At 31.8% G+C, this 24,454-nt stretch overlaps 1 protein-coding gene across 1 annotated transcript in view; it reads right to left on the bottom strand.

Moving 5' to 3' along the window:
* LIFR (LIF receptor subunit alpha) overlaps positions 1-24,454 on the bottom strand; it is an 84,043-nt gene that overhangs the window by 19,210 nt on the left and 40,379 nt on the right. The window contains exons 6-13 of the mRNA XM_031964308.1: positions 19,619-19,793; positions 18,970-19,227; positions 16,318-16,447; positions 10,181-10,350; positions 8,170-8,315; positions 6,712-6,874; positions 3,707-3,777; positions 1,484-1,706 (exon numbers count right to left, since the gene is read on the bottom strand). Of these exons, the coding sequence (XP_031820168.1) occupies positions 1,484-1,706; positions 3,707-3,777; positions 6,712-6,874; positions 8,170-8,315; positions 10,181-10,350; positions 16,318-16,447; positions 18,970-19,227; positions 19,619-19,793 (1,336 nt within the window). The remainder of the gene's footprint in view (positions 1-1,483; positions 1,707-3,706; positions 3,778-6,711; positions 6,875-8,169; positions 8,316-10,180; positions 10,351-16,317; positions 16,448-18,969; positions 19,228-19,618; positions 19,794-24,454) is intronic.

The raw sequence follows: 24,454 nt of genomic DNA on the forward strand, positions 1-24,454 counted from the left end.
TTTATATTTGCATGTTGTTTCTATTTGATTTTTATTTATCTTAGGTCCACTTTGCTCTTTCCCCTCTTGCTTAACTCTGTAAGTGCAAGTCAAAGAATACAATAAAGCTGCAAGTGAGGAGAAAGTGATTGTCTCTAAAGAAAGAATTAGAAAGTCTTTTAAATGCTCATAGCTGGAAGTTTATGTGAAAGATTATCAACCGTTTTCAGGTTTCTTGGGTTTCATGATCGTCGTGTTTACTAGCCCCTTCTTCAGTCTTTATAGATAGGTCATATGATTTGTGTTTCCTGTCATGGATATGGAAAGAAAGTGTCTCCTATGGATGATTTCTGAAGTAGAGATGGGGGATCATAATGTTATGACTAGCAAGTAGAAAAGAGAGGAGTCAATTATAGTATTACGGTAAGCAACAGCTTGACTCAAACTGAGTAAAAGAATCTACATGAATAATCCAGAATGAAGATAATCCACCCACAAATAACTAGGAGTTTATTATAAATTAATTTTAATGAAGAAGAGAAGAAGCAAATGAGCTGTATATTTCAACATAAGTTTTTTAAAAATAAAAAAAAGATAGAAAATGAACTTAAATTGAAGGAAGCAAGCTCTACATTAGATATAAGGAATAACATGGTGATAATAAAGTGCATTCAATATTTTTCCTGGCTGTTGTGGTGCCTAGAAAAATCTTTATCTTCAGCTATCTCAAAAGGACATATATAGTTAGTTGTCCACTAGGTCTCATAATAAATATCATTCTATTGAGTTGTAGGGAATAAACCATAACATAGGAGTCAAAATGTATCTAGGAAATCTTACATAAATTAAATAAAAATACAATACATCATAAATAATGTTAATTTTGTGGGTTTTTCCCTGGGTCAATATTTAGTCCATAGAGAGCCTTTTCTATTTGAGTTCAAAAGACTGAACTAGAGGATCTCTTGAGTATTAGGATTTTAGATATGGAAATCAAATCTTTATATAAACTGTCAAGATGTTTCTGCTCTTTCAGTTAGCCAAAACAATGGAATTGTACACAGAATTTGTTTACTAGTTAGGATGTTTTGAGACAATGTTAATGAGTTCTATTTCTTACTATACATTATTATTAATATGGAATTTCACTAGAACTGTTTAGTAATATGTTGTCACTTTTATTGGAGAAAAGAATTCTATCAATGTGACTGCTAATTTTTTTATTCTTTTGGGAAAAAGAATCTTGAGTATTCAAATATTTATATTTGTTACATTTAATATATCATGAGGTTTTAAAGAATTTTTAAATATAGTTTTTCCATTTCTGAGAGCCATCAGAAAAAAACAGCAAATGAAAACTCATCATTTTAGTATAAACACTTCTATCGAGGAATGTAAAATTAATCATTATTTAAAAATTAACGATTATAATTTTTAAAAAATAGATTTTATATGAAATATAAAATCATATAGTTAATAAGTTACAATTGTCTTAAGTACTCACCATTTGGGATTTCCATACTAGTTATCTTAGAAGGTGGAGATGATCCAGCTGAATTTTTGGCCACAACACTAATGATGTAATCACTATCATCATTTTTATCAAGTTTTATTTCTGCTTTATGCTGTGAATCAGGAATCTCAGAAAGGTATCGTGTTTTTTCTTCTGACCAATATGATACATTATAAGAAAGTATTTTTCCATTAGCTTCATTAAGAGATAAGGGCTAAAAATAACAAGAAAAATTCTTTGGTAAGAAGTTTATGAAGAAAATGATTATAAATATTGCTAAAGTGATTCTGAAAGTGAATATGAAAATGTTAATTCTGAAGATGATACAGAGCAGGGAGAAACAGGGGTTGCTTACACTAAAGCAGAAGATTAGAATTCAATGTACCCCAGAGAAATTATGAGTAAATAAGACATAAGAGCAACTTGGCAACACTGCATATTATTAAAAAACACAAGAAGGCAACTGCCTCAGAATGGAACACAAGTTAAATAAAAATAAGAAATGTTTCTAGTATGAAAACTATAAAATAATATACTAATAATAGATTAATTATTTATTTTAAAAATAAGCTAATTATTTGACATGATTAGCAGATTTAAATACTTTAGAGGAATTAATCCATTTATGGTCTCTAGATTTTTAGATTACGGTAAACTTAAAATAAATGCAGGAAAATCAGAAATCAGGATAAAGAAAAGACACCTAAACTAAGGTTATTTTGTCTTCAAATATATGAAATACTACATAAAGATTATCAAATTACTTTTCATCTGTGTTAAGAACAGAATTGGAGGAAATAAGTTTAAATTATAATAGGATGATGTTTTTAAAAGCTTTAAGAAAACTATTATAAGGGATTAAGAATATATAGCAAGATATTGAAGCAGCAAAATTCTCTTCCCTAGAAATATTTAATAAAGAAGACTATTATTATTTTAAATTTGTACTTGGCTTTATCAATAGTGATATTTTAGAAAAATTTTATATAAGTTAACTTTTACAAATATTTTATAAACAATAGAGAAAACTCATTTACAGGAATTCTATGCCAAATTATCTTATAAAGGGAATTATTACTAACTTGCTTAACTAATTTGTTATAAATTGTGTTTTAATTAAAATAGATATACCCAATAAGCTGGTGACAAAAAAATATTGAAGAACTAACCTTCAACTAATTTGAGATAAAGCCATCAAATCTAAAGCCATTATAGTTTTATCTTAAAATTTCATAAAACAATAAAAATCAAAACAATCCTACTTACTACATGTCAAAATAGAAGGCATTTGTTTTTTTATCGGACATTAATTTGAATCTTTACCTGAATCTTCCACTTAAGCTCCCTTCAAAACCTAGCATCTGTGAAGTTAGATATTTTGGTGGCCTATAAACTCCAGCAGGCTTAACAAGCCAGATAGTTTCAGATCACTGTGGGCCAAGTGGTTAACAGTAAATTAACTGTATGAGGACTAGATAGCTAAATTTAGTGAGATTCATTAACATTTTGGCCACAGAGTAACAATTTTTTCAGACAAGACAACCCTCAAAGAGCACCTATGAGAGTAGAGGGATGATAATCTACTTAAATCTAAGAAACAATCACAATGACAAAACCACAAATCCTTAAAATGCTGATATTTGTTGATCAGTAATATCTGACTTTTCATGACTTCATTTGGGGTTTTCTTGGCAAAGATAATGGAACAATTTGCCATATTCTTCTCTATTTCATTTTCCAGATGAGAAATTGAGAGAAACAGGATCACACAGCTACCAAGTGTACAAGGCCAGATTTGAACTCAGGAAAAGAAGTTTTCTTGACTTCAGATTTGGCACCTTATCCACTGTGCTGCCTAGTTGCCTTTAAATACTGATATCTATCTATCTATCTATCTATCTATATATATATATATATATATATATATATATATGGATCATTTCACAACTTTTATTGAGTGATTTAAATGTGCTGTTGTCTGAAATGAGGAAAATTGAAAACATAGGACTCTAAATAAAAGAAATTACAATAGACTCTACTGACAAAGAATATGACAAATTAGCAAGAGATGTGATTTTTAATAGAATCTCAACAACATTTTAATGTAAAGGAAAAAACTGTAATAGTATCCAAAGTAAATTATGCAATTTATTAAAAGTTATTTGAAAAAAGAAAAAAAAGTTATTTGAGTAGTTAAAAAACATAGAAACTTACTTTCCAGTATATTATTACACTTTTCCCATCAGCACGCCACTCTCTCCAGATATCTGGTCCTTTTGAAGGAACTAGGAAAGATAATGTTAAGTTAGCATTTGAAAACGTTTATCTTATTTCAATTGATAAAATTATCAATTAGCACTGTGGTAAAGATAATAACCTGGAATTCTTAGCAAAAACAAAATTCCAAGGAGACAAGGGATTGTGGGGTTAGGATAAGGGAGAAAAAAGAAACCCAAAAACCTCAACTCTAATAAATTTTAAAGTGACAATACAAAAGACTTAGGTTATTGTCTTTTGTACTTGAAGATGACCAAAACGACATCATTATGTTAAAGTCAAATTACAGTGTGTCTGACTATGGCTTATCAGACTAATAGGAGCTCAGAGTGCTCTGCCACAGGTGGGATATTAATAGCCGATATGAACATTTGGGGTAACTTCTCTAACTTTGTGCACCTCGTGTTTCTTCTGACCTAATTTAATTCTGCTTTGCTCAGAGTACAGCATTTTCTCTGATGAGGGGGATAGGGGAAAGAGGGGAAAATTTGGAACAGAAGAAGGCAAGGGTCATTGTTGAAAAAATTACCCATGCATATGTTTTATAAATAAGAAGATATTAAAAAATAAATATATGTATACATCTATGTGTGTGTATGCAAACAAGCTGTTTTTTTTCTTCATTCCCTTATTTCTTCCTTGGAGTTGAAAATAATAACCTGAAATAATAAAGTGATAACATTACAAATTCTACTTGTTCACATACTATAGATTCCAGCTTCTTAAACCATGCCCTGTAACTCCATATGGAGTCATATAACTGAATATGGAGGTCATGAAATTATGACTTATTATCAGGAAATGGTTGACTTGAATATCTAGTATATATCTATATACCCAATGTCAGGTAAAAATTTCTCAGGTGAAAAGGAATCACAAGTGGAAAAAGTTTAAGAAGTTCTGATCTAAATGAAATTCCTATTATTGTCCAGTTTTAAAAATCAATACATATACATTCATATATACTTATTTCATAGTTGCTTAATCAGTGTTTACTATGTGGCAAGCACTGTGTTAGGTATGAGGAATATATAGACACAAAAAGAAACAGTCTCTGCCTGAAAGCAGCTTATAGTTTGGTGGAGGAGAAACAATAGGGATATGTGTGGGAGGGTGTGTATGTATGCACACGTGCATACACATACACAATATAACAAGACAATTTTGGTAGGCAAAGCACACACACACAAAAAAAAGGCATCAAGAAAGGCCTCCTGCATAAAGGGGTGCCCATTTATGGAACATCTCTAATACATACCTCCTTCCTCCCACTCATATAACCATCTCTCTGGAACAGGCTCTCATTATCTCACTCAGACAAATACAGTGAAGTCTTCTAACTGGTCTCCCTGCCTCAAGTTCCCCCTTAAAATCCATCCTTCACTCTGGGGCTTCCTATTACATCTAGGTTCTATGTGTTTTTTTTTAAGTCCTTTACAAACTTAGCCATTTCTGACCTTTCTAATATTTTTACACTTTACTCCACTCTAACCTAGAGTAAAGAATCCAACAACTGTGACCTATTTGATCCTTGCACATGACACCCCCAACTTCATCTTGCTTTTTTTTTTTTTTTTTTTTTTTTTTTACTGGTTATCTTTCATACTTGGAATACTTTCCCTCCTGACTTCTATTCCCAGCTTCCTCACCCCAAACTACACTTTCTTCAGGAAGACCTCTGGTCTCTCATAGTCATCTACCCTCTTTCTCCCTACCATTGCTAAATGGCTAAATGTTTTCCCTTTGAGACTGATTTTTCCATTTACACTTTGTGTGTGTGTGTGTGTGTGTGTGTGTGTGTGTTGTGTGTGTATTACAGAAGCCTGACACTTAGTAAGCACTTACTAAATGCTTATTGATTGCCACAAACTGTGCTTTCAAGGAAATTAGAGATTCTAAGAAAAAAAGGAGAGTGAATTTTAGGAATGGAAGAGGGCCAGTGAAAAAAAAGAAGAGATGGAATAATGTATATAAAGAACAGTGAGGCTACTTTGGCTGGACCAAAGTGTTTTGGCTTGGAAAATATAATAAAACTAGAAAAGCAAGTTGAAACCAAACTGTAAAATATTTTAAATGCCAAAGAGGAGTTTGGATTTGATTCTAGAGGTTACAGAAAGTCACTCAAGTTTATAAAGAAAGGAATAACATGTGGGATTTCTGTTTTAGGAATATTACTTCCATAATTATGAAGAAGATGGGCTGGAAGGAAGGCCAAGTAGAAGACTTTTTTGAAATAGCCCAGGTGAGAGATAATAAGGGCTTGAACTTTGGAAGTGACCATGTGAAGAAAGAAAGAGATGTATATAAGATATGTTGGGGGAAATAAATTTGACAAAATTTACAAACATATTCTACATGCGTTAAAGAAGAGTAAAGGGTTAAAGAGTAAACTGAAGATTGCAAACCTGAATGACTTAAATAATAATAATGGAGCCTTTGATTAAAAACAGGGTTCTTTGGAAGAAAAGTAAGGTTTTATGGGAAGATAAATTCTTTACTGAACACCCTCAGTTTAACTTAATTACCTTCAGGAAATACAGTTTTAAATGCCAAATGGAGATGATGATCTGGAGACTGGGAGGGCAAGTACTGCTACAGATATACAGATCTAGAGTGACCCTTGAACAGAGATGACAACTAAAACTATGGAAGCTGTTTGATTTACCAAAAGAGAAGAAGAAGAAAATAATTAAAGAGAATTCATAAAGCCTTCATGTAATTGTTCATGAAGGAATCTTTCTCTGCTGTCCCCCACCTCCAATTTCATGTAAAAGCTGAATGATCTTTACTTAGAGATGCCTGGTTCCACACCAACCATGGAAAAAACTAACTCTATGAGATCTTTAAACTCTAAATCATAATCTAATTATATAGATTTTTAATTTTTAAAGACAGTTAAATTAATTTAAGGACTAGATCCTTAAAATATTCAAAGAACTTACTTCCTTCCGTGGTTAAGTAATGCTTTTCATTACTCCATTTGCTCCACTTCCAAAAGTTCTCAGAAGAACAACGAACTCGGAAAGTATACATAGTATATGGCATCAATTTATCCATGTAAACATGATAACTAGAGGTTTCTAATCCTCTAACAGTGATGTTCCGCTGTTAAAAATTAATGGAGTTTTAAAAATTAACAAAGCTTTCTAAACTTTGTATTATATCAGACCCTATAAACCCATTATTTTATGAGTACAAAAACAAAAGCAAATACTTTTTTTTCTAACCCTTACCTAGAGAAGCTAAGACATTTTACTAACAATATATGAATTAAAATTAAATCAGAGGAAGAGATTCTGCTTCAACAATAAGCAAACATTCATTTATTAAATACCCACGAGCAAGACTGGGGAGACAAAGAAAAAAATGAAAAATAGTCCTGTTCTCATAAACCTTATATGCACCAGGAAACATATTACTTCACATGTGGATGTTAAAATTCATTTGAAAGCAATTTCACAAATATTTCATGTAAGATTCTAGAATTTCAAGCTGGAAAAGACACACTGTAAATATCAACTTACTCATGAGAAATTAAAGCTCAGAAAAGTATGCTCTATGCCCCTTCCCCCTTACCTACAACCACAGTAGTAGTTACTCAATAACTAAATAAATAAACCAAGTTGGATAGGGAAGTACAAAGTAGGTTTTAAGGATTTCTATGTCCAAACTACCTGCTATATATTAAAAAATTCCAATATATATTTTTATTTTATTTCTCAGACCATTAATAAGCTTTCAAATGCATGTTCTTAGGTAAATCAATGATATTCTGTATTACAGAATTACAATTCATGCTGTATTAAAATCTTTAAGTTTATAATATATAGATCAAACCAAGGTTATAACCACTCATAGGCATTTGAGGATAATGCCCTTATTTGTGGCTATTTAGCTTTTTTCTCAAGCCTACCTTTGCTTTAAAAAAAAAAAAAAAAAAAAAGGAGACATTTTATGTGCCTGTAACTACTTCTGGAATCCATTTGTGATAAGTTTCTACATACAGCTCTGAATCAATTTTAATTTTTCTATGGGAAAATTATTTTAAAATTTAAATATTTATTTATATTTGTCATAAAGATGATCCCTCATCCTATTCCTACTTGGGAAGCTTTAGCCTTTTGTTATTCGTTAGCTTACTGATAAATTAATCTAACTGTTGAGAGTTAAACCATAAAACACTGATTTATCTCCCATAATATCTAATATCACGATTTCACTTTAAAATATTGATTATAATATTGTTCAGAATAATAAAACATGAGGCTCTTTGTAAATCTACTAAAATAAGTTCCTTCAAAGTTCCTCCAACTAACCATTCCAATTTAATTTTTATGTTTTGTTTGAAATAAAATATTTCATTAAACAAATATTAAATTTACATGAAAAAACATACTTACCAATTCTTGCCCTGAATAAGTTGCATTAATTTCAATTTCACATAAAAGATTAATATTTGCAAAGTTGCCAGATAAGTGCCAATAGAGAAAAATAGCAGTTGAATTAATATCCTTTGCAATGAGTTTTGAAGGAGTATGAGGACAAACTGAAAATGGAAATTTAAAAAATAATTTTATAATTATTTAAAAGCAAAAAATAAGCAAGAGCCTTACATATTCTAATATAACATAATAAACATATAATGAAATCATTAGCATACATAACTACATAGAATTCATTTTTTCTACTTTTGATCATTACTGAGACGCTAACACCATTATCAACAAATACTTATTATTTAATATGTACAAGATACTGTTCATCATTGAGAACATTCAAAAGATATAAGTACTATTCTCAAGAAGCTTATAGTTTGTAAAGACACGCCATAAATATAAATATATATGCATGTATGTATATATATATATATATATATATAATATAAACCATAATCCAAGAAAATCTATATGAAATATTTTAGGTAATAAGCATTAAAGAAATTCAGAGGAAGTGTTCATTGAGAATTAGAATGGTCACAAAAGGCTTCACAAAAAAAGCAGAACTTCAAGGGCAGGATATAAGTGGAAAAGAAGGCATTCCAAGAAAAGCAGAAGAAAAAGCTAGAAGGTAAAAACATGACTAGTTCTTCTAGGGCATGACAGGTAGATGCATTTGGTTAGGATAGCGGGTTCTTATAGGGAAATAATGGGAGATATGAGAAGCAGATAAGATTGTAGACATATAAGCCAGTCTTTACATTTGTTTTTAGCGCCTTTGCCTTCAAATGTCACTTGATCTTTGTGGGATGCAGAGCATTCACAAGAATATGAATTAGGTGCTAAAAAAAGGCAAACTGTAACTCATCTGCATATATAATATCTATTTTTCAATAAGCCCTGTCTAAAAGCAAAGAATGATTCATTAAGAAATCATGAAATAACTTTTAAGGAGGGCAGCTGTTGAGTTTTCAACTGCCACTGAAATATGGATTAATAGATTAAGCCAATTATTGAATTAATTAGATTACTAGAATAGCCAATTAGTGAATTAAAAGATATTTGTGAAGTGTTCAGGTTTTAGAAACATAGCTTTGATGAAAATTAAGCAAAAGGAAGAAAAAGATAATGGAAATATGTGTATCTATTTGGGCACAGATTTATTTTTTTTTCTGCTAATCTCAAAACAGAATAATATTTCTAGTGCTTTTAATCTTCCAAAATGGCATATAAAGGAAAAGTGGTGATAGAGTAGAAGAGGAGAGCAAAAGGGAACAATCATTTATTAAGATGAGCTAAGGATTTTACAAATATTTCATTTGACAAGGGTTCACTTGTTTACTAACAAAAGAGGCCGACTTACCTGTAAATGAGTAGATTTTCATGTATGAGTTTTACAGGTAAACGTCAACATTGAGTACCTCAGATGACTAGTCTCCTAAATATTTACACACTATTTACATACAGTATTTTCTGTCATGTAACAACACAGAGGAAACTCTGAAGAAAACCTCATAAAAAGGTCTTTCAAACTATCAACATATTTGCTTACACATTTATACTGCTTGACTACTGAAGTGCAAAGCAATTAACCATTCATTTATGAATTATGAAAGATTTAGCAAGTATTAAATTTAGGAATAGAATAAATAAAAATATTTCTGTCAGAATCAGAATCTCAGCAAAACCCACCAAAACAAATAAGTATAATATTTTGTCACTTTGGGCTAGAATGATAATAGGCTTAATGTGTGAATTCTAGTTATCAATAAGAATTAGACATATTCATTTCTAAGTACAGGTACAATGTAGGCAAGAAGATTATTATTATGTTCAACTTGCCATTTTCACAACTCTCATTCTCAAGAAATGTTACAAAAAACATTATTAATATTAAAAGTCATTCCCAAAGATTCTAAAAATCTTGAAGCAAATTCTAAAATTATACAAAGGGTAGTTTATGTAACACTATTACCTCTTTGAGTTATATTAACTAAAATTACTGCTTCAGATCTACCCAAAGGATTGTTAGCTTCCAAGGTGAAATTATATATTTCCTGACCAGTTATCATTTGGAAGATTAATTGATGAATTGCATTCATGTGTTCTTCAGCTCTACCATATGTAACATTTCTTCCTGAAAATCTGAAATTAAAAATTAAAACAATTAATGCTACAGTTCAGTTGTCCAATAAAGAGCTTAGGAAAAATTATGGTGAAAATACCAACAATTAGTTAAGAAGTAATATATAGAAAACTGTACTGATTTTAAAATTGAGAGATCTGGGTTTCCATTCCATCTCTGTTTACTTATCAGTGTGGTCTTTGATAAGCCACTTAACCTCTCTTGCACCTAGTATTTCATTTATTAAATGAGGGAATTGGTTAAATGGCCTTTAAAGTCTGTTCCAACTCTAAATATTTGATTCCATATATGACCCCAAATTGAACTTTTAACAGATATATTGACCCATCAATAAAGTTTCTCATCCTTTGGGAAAAACAAAATTAGTTTTATTTTAATCTAGAACTCAGGCAATTTTTTAAAAAAAAAGAGTATATTTACAGATATTTTAAAATGACTATATAATTTTAAACTCAAAATATATACACATAAATTTCAGGTAAATGTCTTAATGAAATATTAACTGACTGCTGATCTAAAATTAATGGAAGAGTTTATATCTTGGGAGATAATTTTGCAAACATTGAGTGTTTGGTTTTAAAGACATAACAGAAGGTAAGATACTAAATAGAGGAGAAATGCCTAATATCCGAATCAAAAAAAGGCAAAAGTATCCAGCTACCAAAATACAAATCTACACCCTTGTCTCTATAAAATCTTTATAAAGATTTACACATACTTCAATAGAATTCTCAATGAAAATATGAAAAAATAAGAGAGAGGGTTTAAGCAAACTACTTTCTACAAAAGATAGCTTCAAAGTCATGTGGCTGATTAAAATTATAAATGATGCAAAAAATATGCTTTATTATAAATTGATTTAATAGAGGAAAATCAAGTTATAAAGATGTCCTTTAGCAAATATATGTTAAGAACATATAGATTTTCCTAACAGATGTAACATCAGAAATAAATCTGATCAATGAGCCTCTATCAATATCAAACAAGGCACTAAACAGTGTAATGTATATTTATCAAAGATGCCTGCCCTATGACAGTAGATATTTTATACAAAAACTATAAATGAGGGATTCCTTAGAGATGGTGGTATCTACCATATGTTCCTATTTAAGAATAGGTTGACAGCATCAAATGTCAGAGTACTTTACTCTCTCTTTACCAAATTCTTAACAAATCAAAAGAAAATGACCTCAAATTCATATAGGAAAAATCAAATGGATGAAAAAAGCCTATTACCTAAATACAATATATAGCTAGATAAACAGTTGAATTAGTCCATCATTACATCTATGTTAGACAGGCAGCACAGATAAACAGTAAGTTAGGACCAAAATTGAATAGGAGGAAGAGAATAAGCTGGACCATGTTGGGAAACTGGGAAGCATTTTCAAATGATTCTAAAGTGCTTCTTGATATAAAAGGGAATCTTTTTAATATTAATATTCTTCTGATAAAACTATATTGTTGTTAATCATGAAGACCCCAACCTCTCAAAAAAAAATTGCATATAGACTAAAAGACACTACTGTCAGATAAACACTGAAATACAGTACCAGTGATAACTTATGACAAGAAATAGAACAAAAAGAAAGCCAGGAAATGTATGACTGGTAAAAGAGCACTTAGCATTTTTGGTGAATTGGGAAGAAAAGATTTTTAAAATGTTCTGTTAAAATGCTTTCTGTAAAAAAAACCTTTATGAAGATAGTTTTAGGATGTGTTAAAGCATAATGATAAGACAGAATACACAGAAAGCATGTCTAATTATGTAGTAGTGGAAAAAAATCATGTTTTTGAAAAGTTTTACAGACTAAAAATCACTATATACAATAGGAACACAATCTAAATCCAGAAGACATATAAAAAATAAATTTTATTATTGAGCAATAGATTTGATACTCTTAAAATTATAAATAATTTTTTAAAACTTTATTAAATTCCTATTATATTCTAGGCATTGGAGATACATAAAGATGAAAAAGAATACAAGCCCTGATAGAAATAAAGAGATTACAGTTTGTGTCTTTGTGGAGTTTATTATAGTCTAATATGGGATATGAAATACACAGGTAACTGTAATACAGAATAATTCAGAAAAAGGAAGAAAAAGAGGAAGGGAAGGAGAAGAGAAAAGGGAAAGGAGAGAGGGAGGAAGGAAGGGAGGAGTTCATTAAGTGGTTACTATGGGACAGGCACATAGCTTTATAAAGATCTTATTTGATCCTCACAACCACCCTGGGAGGTAGGAGTTATTATTTATAATCCCCATTTCAAAGTTGAAAAGTGCTTTGTAAAGTTCATGAAGGGAAAATGATTGTTACTGACTGTGAACAATCAGCTAGGGCTTTACTGAGAAGGTGGCATTTAACGGGACTTTAGAGAATATGTTGGGATTCAAGTAGCAAGATGACTTTTACATCAAGAACAATAAGAATGAAAAGGGCACAGCAGGAAATAGTGGGGAAACAAAGGTTCTGCTCCTGGTATACCTGATAGTCCAATTTGACTGGAACACAGAGCATATCACAAAGAAGAGTATAATACAAAGTTGGAAAAGTAAAATGGCATAAGATTGTAAAAGTTAATGAACCTCTCAAAATTTAGTTAAAGTGACCCTTAGACAACCCTTTTCTGTTTGAGGCTATGCCTTTACCACTTGGTGTGTCCTGAAAGGCTTTTGTTTTCACTGACCAAGCCCCCTGGAATTCTAGATAACTTCAGTATCACAGGTAGGACTTTAGTGAAGGACTATCAGTCATTAACATTTCAAAAATTAATAAAAATATGTTTAAATAGTACATGAATGGATTTTGAGAGAGGGCAGATTGGGGCTTTTCAATTCAAAATTACTCATGCTTCTGGGTATAAGTTTCTTGCAATCAAGAATTATTTTTTGCTTTTCTTTGTTATCATAAAAATTTAATATAATACCTGACATATAGTAGACTTAATAAATGCTTGCCAACTCTGAGCATATATACAAAAATGTAAGATGTGGTTTAAAAAAAATTAGTGAGCTGGATTCCATAAACCACATAGACCGAGCTCAGAGTACTGATTTAGTCATCCACTGTTTAGATATAATCAAATACCATCAAAGCTTGATTATTCACGTGTGAATTTTTATATTTTATTGATTTTCTGATAAGTTTTTCCTTTACACAAAGCACAATGCCAGGGAACCTCCCTTACAATCAGATGATTTATGCTCATGGAAAAGTTAGCTCAATATAAGCCTAAAAACAAGAAAGGTTTTAAAATCTTTCTTCTCATTTTATTTTCACAATTCTATGAGCTGACATGGGTAGGTATAGTTCCCATTTTATAGATGATGAAACCTAGTAAAATGATAACTTCCACAGGATCATACACCACCAAAAAAAATGATGTATTCCTAAACCATATCACTTTCAATATTCTACATTATGGGTAGTTCATTAGAACAATTATTAAGCACTTACAGTATAAGTAATTCAATAATGCTAAGGATTAAAATTTCATTGTTTGGGATATTCCTTCCTCTAATTTAGGCTACAAAAACCTCTCCACCTCAAATCTAGATTTACTCTAATAATCGTTTTTTCATGTACTGCTGTTACCCTGGAAATCAAATTTTATAAAGTCAGGCCTCTATCATCAAATATGAAACCTATTCCTGAAGCCTTTCAAACTTGATATATTCCACATAGAACTTATATTCTATTCGAATAAGCTTCAAGAACCCTAGTCATCACCATCAATAACATTAGTCAATACTAGGTCACCTTTATAATCAATAAATTACAGTACTTCCCTATCACCACTATAATCAAATTCAAAATCTTGTTAAGCATTCCAAATTCTTCATAAGTTTCCCCTTACCCCTCCTAGATTCCTAGTCTTCTCACACCTTATACTATACTCATGTATTCTTTGATTAATGACACTGGCCTCCTCACCTTCAAATAAAAAGACCCTTACTCTCTTATCTCTGCCTAGACATTTTTTCTGGCTGTTACCCATGCCTAGGAGGCATCCTAGGATTTATCTTCTGGCTTTTCTAACTTCCTCAATGTTCCAACTAAAATCCTCCCTTCTAGAGGAAACCTTTCCTACTCCTTCTGTACATGTTTGGCTTGTTGTCTCCCTTATAGGACTGTGAGCTCGAGGACAATGACTGTCTTTTGTCTTTCTTTGTATTTCTAGAGCAAAGTTCAGTTTGTGGCACATAGTAGATGCTTAATTAATGCTCACTGAATGACCTCAGTAATTACAAGAGTACCAATGTGTCTGTATGCATGCATATGTATATATGTGCATACACATGTATATATGTGCACACACAATACACATATGTACATACCTATGTAAAACAAAAATCACCCAATTCAGATTACAGAAAGAGCTCAAAGGGCCCTAGGAGGTTTGGTCCAACTTTGACATCACACTGATCAGGAAACTGAAGTAAAGAAAATTGTCCAAGACCAGAGCCAGGATTTGAACTCCAGGATCTTTTCACTGTCTGTAAGAAATCATAAGATTGATGAGGCTGTTCAGTGTTACTACTGGGTTTACATCCCAAAGAGATCTTAAAGCAGGGAAAGGGACCTGGATGTGCAAAAATGTTTGCGGCAGCCCGTTTTGTAGTGGCTAGAAACTGGAAACTGAGTGGATGCCCATCAATTGGAGAATGGCTGAATAAATTGTGGTATAAGAATGTTATGAAATATTATTTTTCTGTAAGAAATGACCAGCAGGATGATTTCAGAAAGGCCTGGAGAGACTTACACGAACTGATGCTGAGTGAAATGAACAGGACCAAGAGATCATTATATACTTCAACAACAATACTATATATGATCAATTCTGATAGACGTGGCCCTCTTCAACAATGAGATGAACCAAATCAGTTCCATTTGTTCAATAATGAAGAGAACCAGCTACATCCAGTGATAGAACTTTGGGAAATGAGTGTGAACCACAACATAGCATTTCTAATCCCTGTTTTTGTCCGCTTTCATTTTTTATTTCCTTCTCAGGTTAATTTTACCTTATTTCTAAGTCTATTTTTTCTTGTGCAGCAAAATAACTGTATGGATATGTATACATATATTGTAGTTAACATATACTTGAACATATTTAACGTGTATTGGTCTACCTGCCATCTGGGAGAGAGGATGGGAGGAAGGAGGGGAAAAGTTGGAACAGAAGGTTTTGCAAGGGTCAATGCTAAAAAATTACCCATGTATATATCTTGTAAATAAAAAGCTATAATAATAAAAAAATTAAAAAGAGATTATGAGGCTATTATGTGTTAGCCCCTTGTTTTCAGCACAATATCTAAAGAGGTGTTGCTCTCAAAAAAGGGAAGTGTCCACCAACTGAGAAATGGCTGAGTGAACACAGGACATAAATGCCCAGGCACAGACATGAGAAAACAGGATTTCAAAAATCCATGAGGAGACAGAAAAGAACAAATACAGAGTGAAGTAAGCAGAACCAGAAAAATGAATCTATGATATAACATCAATATATAAAAATGAACAATTCCAAAACCTTAGGAAGAATGAAGTAGAAGAGCCAAGAGAACAATTTATATACTAATAGCACTGCAAAAACAACTTTGAATGCTCTAAAAATTATGAACAATATAATGACCATCTATGATTCTAAAGGACCAATAATGAAACATACTATTCACTTCAGAAAGATGAAGGTACTTAGGGTACATAATGATACATACATACATGTGGATATATATTTTTGGATGTATGTACAGCCTTTAAAAGGGATTTATTTTGCTTTACTGTGCATATTTGTTGCAATTTATCTTTTTTCCAATCAGGGAGAGGGAAAAAAAGTTCACGTGATGCCTGACTGTATCTTGGAACTTTTAAATTCTGAAATTTGAAATGGTTTGAATAAAGGAAATAAACAATTGGATTATTCTTAACATTAACAGTTTTAAACCTTTTGATAACTCTTACCTTTCATAGAGGATATAATTTGTCCCACGAGGCCCAAAAAATCCAGTTGGTCTTCCTGCATTCCAACTACATGTAATTTCTTTCAAATCTCGTGTTTCACAGTTCAGCTTTCTAGGGATATCAGGTGGATCTAATAAATAGAAAAATCTATAGGTGTTCTTGTCTTGAAAAAAAATCTTAAATGTTTTATTTAGAGACTAATTTTTGTTCAACTTCCAAAAATGGAAACTGCAATTCTCATTTCATTATTAGTTAAGCATATAATTATATGTGAAGAACTCAAGAATTATACTTATTGCTGCAATATTTTTTCAGTTTCCTTATATGTCTTCCTCCATTAAAAATGTAAGTTCTTTGAGGAGAAGGAATGTCTTTTTTGTATTCTCAGTTCTTATCAAAGTGCCTGGCATCTGATAGGGTTTATTGATTTGACTTGACTTTTTCACAGTTCATTACAGTAACGAGCACCCTAGCACCCAGGACACCCCAGAATCAGCCGGAGTCAGGAGAAGCAAAAGTCCTCAATCTTTATTCTCGGTCCCCAGAGGCAAGATTGAACAGGATGGAAGCAAAATCTCCACTATTGCCTTCCCCCTCATCTACCGCCAAGTGAGTCCCTGGCTAGTTTTACTCCACCCCCTAGTTCCTCCTACAATCCTCTATACACCAATAATTGAGCCAGAACGGATAGTGGAAAAGACCATTTTCCAAGTATATACCCATAGAGTATTGTCCAATCGGTAGTTAGCCTCAAGTGTTCGGCAGTCCTGACCTCAGCGCATCAACTCAATAGTTTCAGTCCTCTATACATTATACTAAAAATTATTTTAAAATATGAAAGTGTTACTTTTGTTGTTCAGTTGTTTCTATAATCTTGATGATTTCATCTGAGGCTTTCTTGGTAAAGATATTGGAGTGGTTAGGCATTTCCTTCTCTAGCTCATTTTACCAGTAAGCTAGGCAAACAGGGTTAAATGACTTGCTTAAGGTCACACAGCTACTAAGTATCTGAGGCCACTTCTGAACCTAAGTCTTTCTGACTGTAGGCCCAGCACTTTTACGTGGCTTGTCCAGCACTAGTTTTAATTTATGATAACAAAAATAACACTGAAGTAGGATTTTAATTCAGTTCTCCAAGACCAGCCTCTACGAAGTATCCAATGAGTACAATAATGTGGAAAATTAGTTATATCATAATCACAATGGTGATCATAATTACCATAGCTGGTCAGTATGAAACTAGAAACCATTACTGCTTTATAAGAAAAGATAAATATATAATTCACCACTGCCCAGTTTAGCATTTTAAAAAATTGACTAAATGAAATAAATTATGCAGAGTAACTGATAAATGCATCTATTTTCTCATAGCTAACACATTAAATAAAGAACATGTGCTGGAAATAACAAATATGAACAGGTATGTTCTACTCTTTAGGGTTTGTATTCTGCCCTTTCTTTAGAAGAAAAAACATAATTCTTATTCATTTTTTCCAGGAAGAAAACCTATCCTGTAGGTTTCTTGTTTAACCAGAACATTTATCTGACAACCACAACTATTTAGAACACAAAAATCAAGAAGTAAGCAAAGGTCTTTTGCAGTTAAAATAAATAATACAAAATTCATGTAGTAAGTTAACACTCCTTTCTTATAAATATTTTCCAAACCCTTACTTTGAATATACTTATATTTGCTTTAAATACCATATTGTAATAAATTTTATCTGGTTTCTCAGAATACAACATGGGGAAGGAAACTGTTTGAAAGGCACTGATAAAGTAGGCAGAACATATTTTTAAAGACAACCTAGAAGAAAGTAGTGAAGAGTTCATTGTCTGACTATGAAATCATTAAGAATGTTAAATTACTTCATTTTCTTTCCAATTTTTAGCTTATTGTTTTCACTTTTTATTTTTATTGTTCAAATGTATCACCTGCATCATTGCTATTTTTTAAATTGTGAACTTGCAGAGGACAGCAAATGGATCATCCATCAATGTTGAACTAGAACAGACCTTAGAAGTCATATAGTCCAAGTCTACCATTTTCTGTATAAGAAAACCAAGAATCAAAGTGGTGGTCACACAATTAAATAGAAGAGCTAAAAGATGATTCCAGGACCTTTCAATACAATTCTAACTCTTCTGTCACTATTAGTCATCACAAACTTGCATTATTCATTTTTGAAAAAGGCAAAAACACAAATGAGATACTCTCAGGTATAGTGCCACTTTTTGTTAGATTTACATGGAAAAAAAACACTTTATGGGAAACAGTTCATTTCCTGAGGGCATCAGATGAACAAGGCAATAACATAAGTTGATTGAGACTGAACATATTGTTATTCAATTTAAAACTGTAGTAATTAGATGCTATAATTCTTACTAAAGAAAGATCACAAATTATTCTGATTTAGATTAGGAGGAAAATAAGTAAATATGCTGAAATTTTTGTATTTTTACTAATACTAAGAAACAAGGAAAAACAGGAAACAGAAAAAAATCTACTTATATTTACTTTAAGCACAATATTGTAATAAATTATCTTACTTCAGAAAAGAATCATAGAACTTGTCTAAATAGCACTAACATTTTAGCAAACTAAAGAAATGAAATTAGTAGAAATGATCGCTTTAGCTTTATATAACTTACATCCTGCAAATACAACTGTTCCATACAAATTTGACTTTGTTGTAAAAACCACATTTGTTCCACTACTTGGAGAAACAGTTATATTGTTGATCTTGATTGCAACACTTCTACGATCAAGGCGGATAAAAGAATAGCTTTCTTTTCCAAATTGTGCACTTAATACAGGTTCCCCAACTACACAACAAAATGTCATATTTGAACCCACTGGTACCACTTTGTCTCGAGGAAAAACCTCATAATTTTCTTTTACGGGAGGTCCTAGGAGGAAAAGAAACATACAAAGTTAAAGTAGTTGAAAAATTCTCAAGTATCTTGTGTTATAGAAAAGTATTAATATAGATGTAAAACTAGAAGTGTGAAATATCACAGCAAAAGTCAATATATTAATTTTATTCTTTTTTTAAAATTACTTGTATATTTAACATTTGAAAATATTAAAAATTATAAAATGTCTTAACTTTCAGACCAATTTTTTTCTGATATGCATAAAAAATGATAAATGAAATAAGTTTCATTATAGGAATTAACATATCAATGAAGAGTATTTGTAAAACTTAAGCATTTCAAAACACTAAATTTTGTGTTGACTCCCTCAAGTCATATGATAACTGGGCTCTGTTAATTATTCTAAATAGAACACATGGATTACCTGAAATATTTCTAAGTGGACTCCATTCACTCCACTCTTTTTGACCAAAAAAATGAAGTTCATCAATGTAATATCTAATTTTCACATAATGTGGAGTACATTCCAAAGGGATATCTGAGGTCCAATTCCAATGATGAACTGAATCCTTACCAATCAGAGTTGTATTAAGTGTTGCCTAAAAAAAAAAGAAGGGAAAAAATTAGAAAAAGAAAGCTTTTCTTATATTGTGTAATTATCTAACACTTGTTTAGTTTAAGTTTAGTGGTTTTCCACTATATGGGAATTGCAGATTTTCAGTAAGTATGAACATATTAAAGTTACACCTGCCTCATTACCTCTAATTCTATCTCAATTCAAAGGGCCTGAAATTCTGGGATAATTAAACACATAGCTGAAGAATTCAATGACTTAAAATGTTTGAACACTACTGGTCTAGATAGAAAAAAAAAGGTATTTTCTCTTTTACAGGAAGAATATGAATCAGCTTACAACACTTGAAGATCAAAGAAAGCAATGGATTCAATTTGACAAATATTTATTTGCCAAGTCTGGAAGAGGAAAGATTAACAATAGTACCATTGGCTCAAGGAGATTGAGGGCATCCTACCACTTAAGTGACACAGATCTGGACTCATATATTTCTATTACACTAAAGAACTTTGTCTGGGATCTGAAAAGCTAATTTCAATCAATTCTGATCACAGTTTGCTTTATTTTGGTGCTAGACTTGCTGTCCAACACTAGCTGAACCTCAATGTGGCAAGTTTTCTGTATTGCAGAAATACCTAGAGGCATTCTAAATATTTTGTCAGACCTTAAGAATCTATATTGTCCAATGTATTGATAGGTGATACATCAGAGAAACTGGGATATTTCAGAGAGAGTTTGATTTCTCACCTGAGAGTGAGAGGGTGACTTTCAGTCTACCCCAATTTCCTTAACTCTGTTGGGAAAGTCCCATAACAGTTATCACTGAATGAAGAATCTAGAATTCTTGCATGCCGAGTGCTAGAAGCATCCATCTCAGGATTCCTCTTCAAATATCTGGACTCAAGAAAAGAAACACAAAGCAGAAAGGGGAAGTAGGGTTTTGAGATCCAGTCTTAGGTTCACCTAAGCACCCTTGTAGGGGCCAGGAACCATTGCTACCTAGGGGAGGAAAGGAAGTTTCAATGGAGAACTATCAGAATCTTAAGCCCCTTATTCTCAATAAAGAAAGAAGAGAAAGTCATTTGTACTGATAGCTCATCTGAAATTAAAAGTTTCTTCCTCAGAAGCATCTTCTTTTTCCTTTTTTCTATATTATGATTATAGTACATTTATTTCCACTTTAAATTTTTGTTTGGATTGAGACAAGCCCTTGTTAACAATAGACAAGATAATTCAAGATAAACAACCAATTACATTCTCCTTAATTTATCTTCGTATTTGAGAGTGTTTGAAAACTCTTAATAAAGAACCTACTTTAGAGATTGTCTAAGAAATGCAGTGGACCCCTATATACCCAGAAAGAATTTCCCATAACTGAAATTATGAAAAAACATGTCATATGCACCCCAATTGATTTGCTGAGGACAGCAAATGTATAGTTGGGGGGGGGGAGTCATAGGGATACAACACATTTCATGAGACTGAGCTGTCCTATCTTGTTTTAGGTTCACAAATACTCAGTACTAAAATGGAATGTCCTTGTTGGACACTGAACCAGGAATAGCTGCTCATGCAGTATTCAAAAGAAAGACAATTTCTTCTTTTCCTCTCTTCTTCCCATGTATTCTGAACATGTGCTTTAGGATTCTGACAACTCTCGAGACTTCTCTTGGGGGTGGCAAGGAATTTCTTCTTCTCTCCTTCCTTCTCCTGGAAACAATGGCTTCTGGCCTTATGTGGGAACCTAGTAAGTCCAAGATTGGATCTCAAAGTATCAGCTTTCCCTTCTACTGTTTCTTTCCTTGTGCCAAATTAATTGAATAGAGATTCTGAGATGAATGTTTCTAGCTTTGGAGGTTGAAATGTTACCAAGTTCTTCAGTAAGTGCTAACCAGAAGCAAGTAGTGTTTTCTGCAGCTCCCATAATGATTCTTAAAGGTGACCATTGACAGGAAGATGAGCCTATGTTGTAGACATTGAGACATTGTTCAAGACAGCTGAGAGTCAAGTGTAAATGTGAAATGAATAGCTGTTCGACAGTCCTACACATATCTCATGTTTTAATGTTTTTAAAAACCAATCTCTTTGGGGAATAAAAGAGGAGTTAAGGATTACTAATTTCTGTTACTTTTGTTTCAAGGCAGATTTAAATCTCTGTCAGCAAGTCCTGAGTCTTTTGTATTTTAAGCATTTCTTTTGTGTGAAGAAAATAAATGGCAATCACCACACCAGATCTACTTTGTTTCACTGAGCAACAGAGTGTTCCTGGAGCTTATTCATGACAAAGAGATATGTCAAGAGATAGTTCTCAGCTGCAGGAAATCAAATCAATGATTATTGATTTTAAAGTTTAATAAGCTTTGAATACCATAGGCCTAAGGCATATTTCAGACCTATTTCTGCCAGTGAATGTTAGAATTAGAAGCAATAGAATATAGACTGCTTTCCTTTCTGGTATATCCAATACCTAGCACAATGTTTCATACAAGAACACAAATGTGACAGGTGCTTAATAAATCTTGCCAGATAAATAAATAAATAAATGGCAATGCATAGAAATTATAGAAGAATATATTTAGACTTGGTTTGAGGAAAAAATATTTTAACAATCAGCACTTCCTAATAAAGGAAGGAACTACTTTTGCAAATAAATCCCCCCTCAATGGGGTTTTCAGTATAAGGTAGACCATTACTTATTGAGGGTGCAATAAAAAGGATTTCTCCTTCATATATGCTTTGGATTATAAAGGCTCTAGCATCCCCTTCCCAAGCTATGGAAAGTCTGTGGAGTCCATGACTTTGTTATAAGTCCCTTTATTTTTCTGGGCCTTACTTGTAAAATGAAGAATATGGACTAGATGGACTCTTAGATAATTATAGGTTTAATCTCAAGCACCTTATGAACTAAATTTAGGTTTCTGCATTTTTTTAAACCATCAATTGCAATTTTTTGTTAAGATCAAGTTTTTTTTTTCAGGTTCCATCAAAAAAAGCAATTTCAAGAATCAATTTGCACCTAAATTTGGATTTCACAACTTCAAACAAGACCAACATTGGCTTTCTTTAAAATTTATTTCCCAATCTCTCAAAGTTGTTTCTTCAATATTCATCTACATTATATACTAAGGGAATTAAGGTCAATTCATTTTTTTAAAGGGATTCTTGCTTAGATATGAAATAGCTTCTTACCTTCTTTATCATTATGACACTATGATGTAGTCTTAGAAATAAAATATAAGACTCTTGAGAGCAGAAACTGTTTTGATTATATATCTATATACCTAGTATCTAACATTAAATCTAATAGTTAGCAAGTACCTTAACAGATGCTTATTATATTCTATAGTCTTATAGATAGATAACATGCTATATTAATTCTACAATTATAAAAAGTTATTCCTATTCACAAAGAGCTTATTATATTCTATAATACCTGTCTCCAAATTAGAGGGTGAAAACCAATGCAGTAGAGAAAGGGAAGAAAATATTAGGTATTCTCTCTAAATTTATTTTTATCTAAGAAAGTAAGCTTTACTAATATTTGTTATCTGGATTGACACCAGAACCTTCACTCGGTTCATGTCTTATATGATACACAAGGTATTCTGATGGAAGGTAGGAGTTCCACAATATGGAGGGGCATATCAGTTCTTACATATTAATTTATTTCTAAAATACTGAACAACATTGCAGGTTATGTGTAGTTTTGTAGTAGATTATACTACCTGGTTTTAACTAACCAACAACAAAACAGTTAAAAAGATTTCTACAACGAATCCATGACTTGAATACAAATAACTTAGTTACCAATGAAAAAGAAAATGGCAGAACTGACTTTCTCTACTCCTAGGATGAGCTCTTTGTCAGCCACATTCTAAGGTTAAAAAATTGACATTAAAAAGCCTATCAAAAAAGTGGAAATCATCGAGATTATTTGAAATATGGATATGGAAACAATTTTCACAACAGTTTAAAAGCCTAAGTGAAGTGGAGTCGATCTGTTTTTTGAAAAATATGAAAATGCAATACCTTCTAATTAGTTTGAAATGTCAGTTAATATCAATAAAGAAAAAAATAATTGGCTAAATTAAGAGCTTTGTATAATTAACAGACAGAATTGGAAAATAAGCACCATGATTTAGCAACATTTCATTTGGAGTTTTGCAAAAGAAAAACGTATAGAGCAATAGACAGCCTTAAAACTAATGAATGATCAGAATAAACTCTACCTAGAATCATATCCTTGGATCCCTGTATCACAAAGTATTAAACTAAAATATTAAAAAATAATCAAACACATTCAAGTGGCTCTCATTAATAAAATAATGAATAGTTTTTAGTGAAAGCAAAAAGGATGTTTTGTATCTTTCAAGGAATAGTTAACCCAGAACTCAAAGTAAAGAAAAGATACTTCAAGCCAGCATACAAAGGCCTTGCACAGGTATTATTTTTAGCTAGACTCTAAACGATGGTGTGAGAGTTTGAAGAAAAAAAAAAAGACCTGTAGTCTATATGATGCTGAGACTCATTGGACTCATAGAAAGGCCTTCCTCTATTCTAAGCTTTGGCATGTATTCCTGCCCCAAACCTCTATGTTCAGGGCCTTCCTATAAATAAATATTAGAAATAGTATAGCATAATGTGTGACTGTTGAACGTGGAGTCAGGAAGACTTCACATCAGCCAC

This window comes from Sarcophilus harrisii, chromosome 1 (assembly GCF_902635505.1).
Source record: "Sarcophilus harrisii chromosome 1, mSarHar1.11, whole genome shotgun sequence".
Lineage (NCBI taxonomy): Eukaryota > Metazoa > Chordata > Mammalia > Dasyuromorphia > Dasyuridae > Sarcophilus > Sarcophilus harrisii.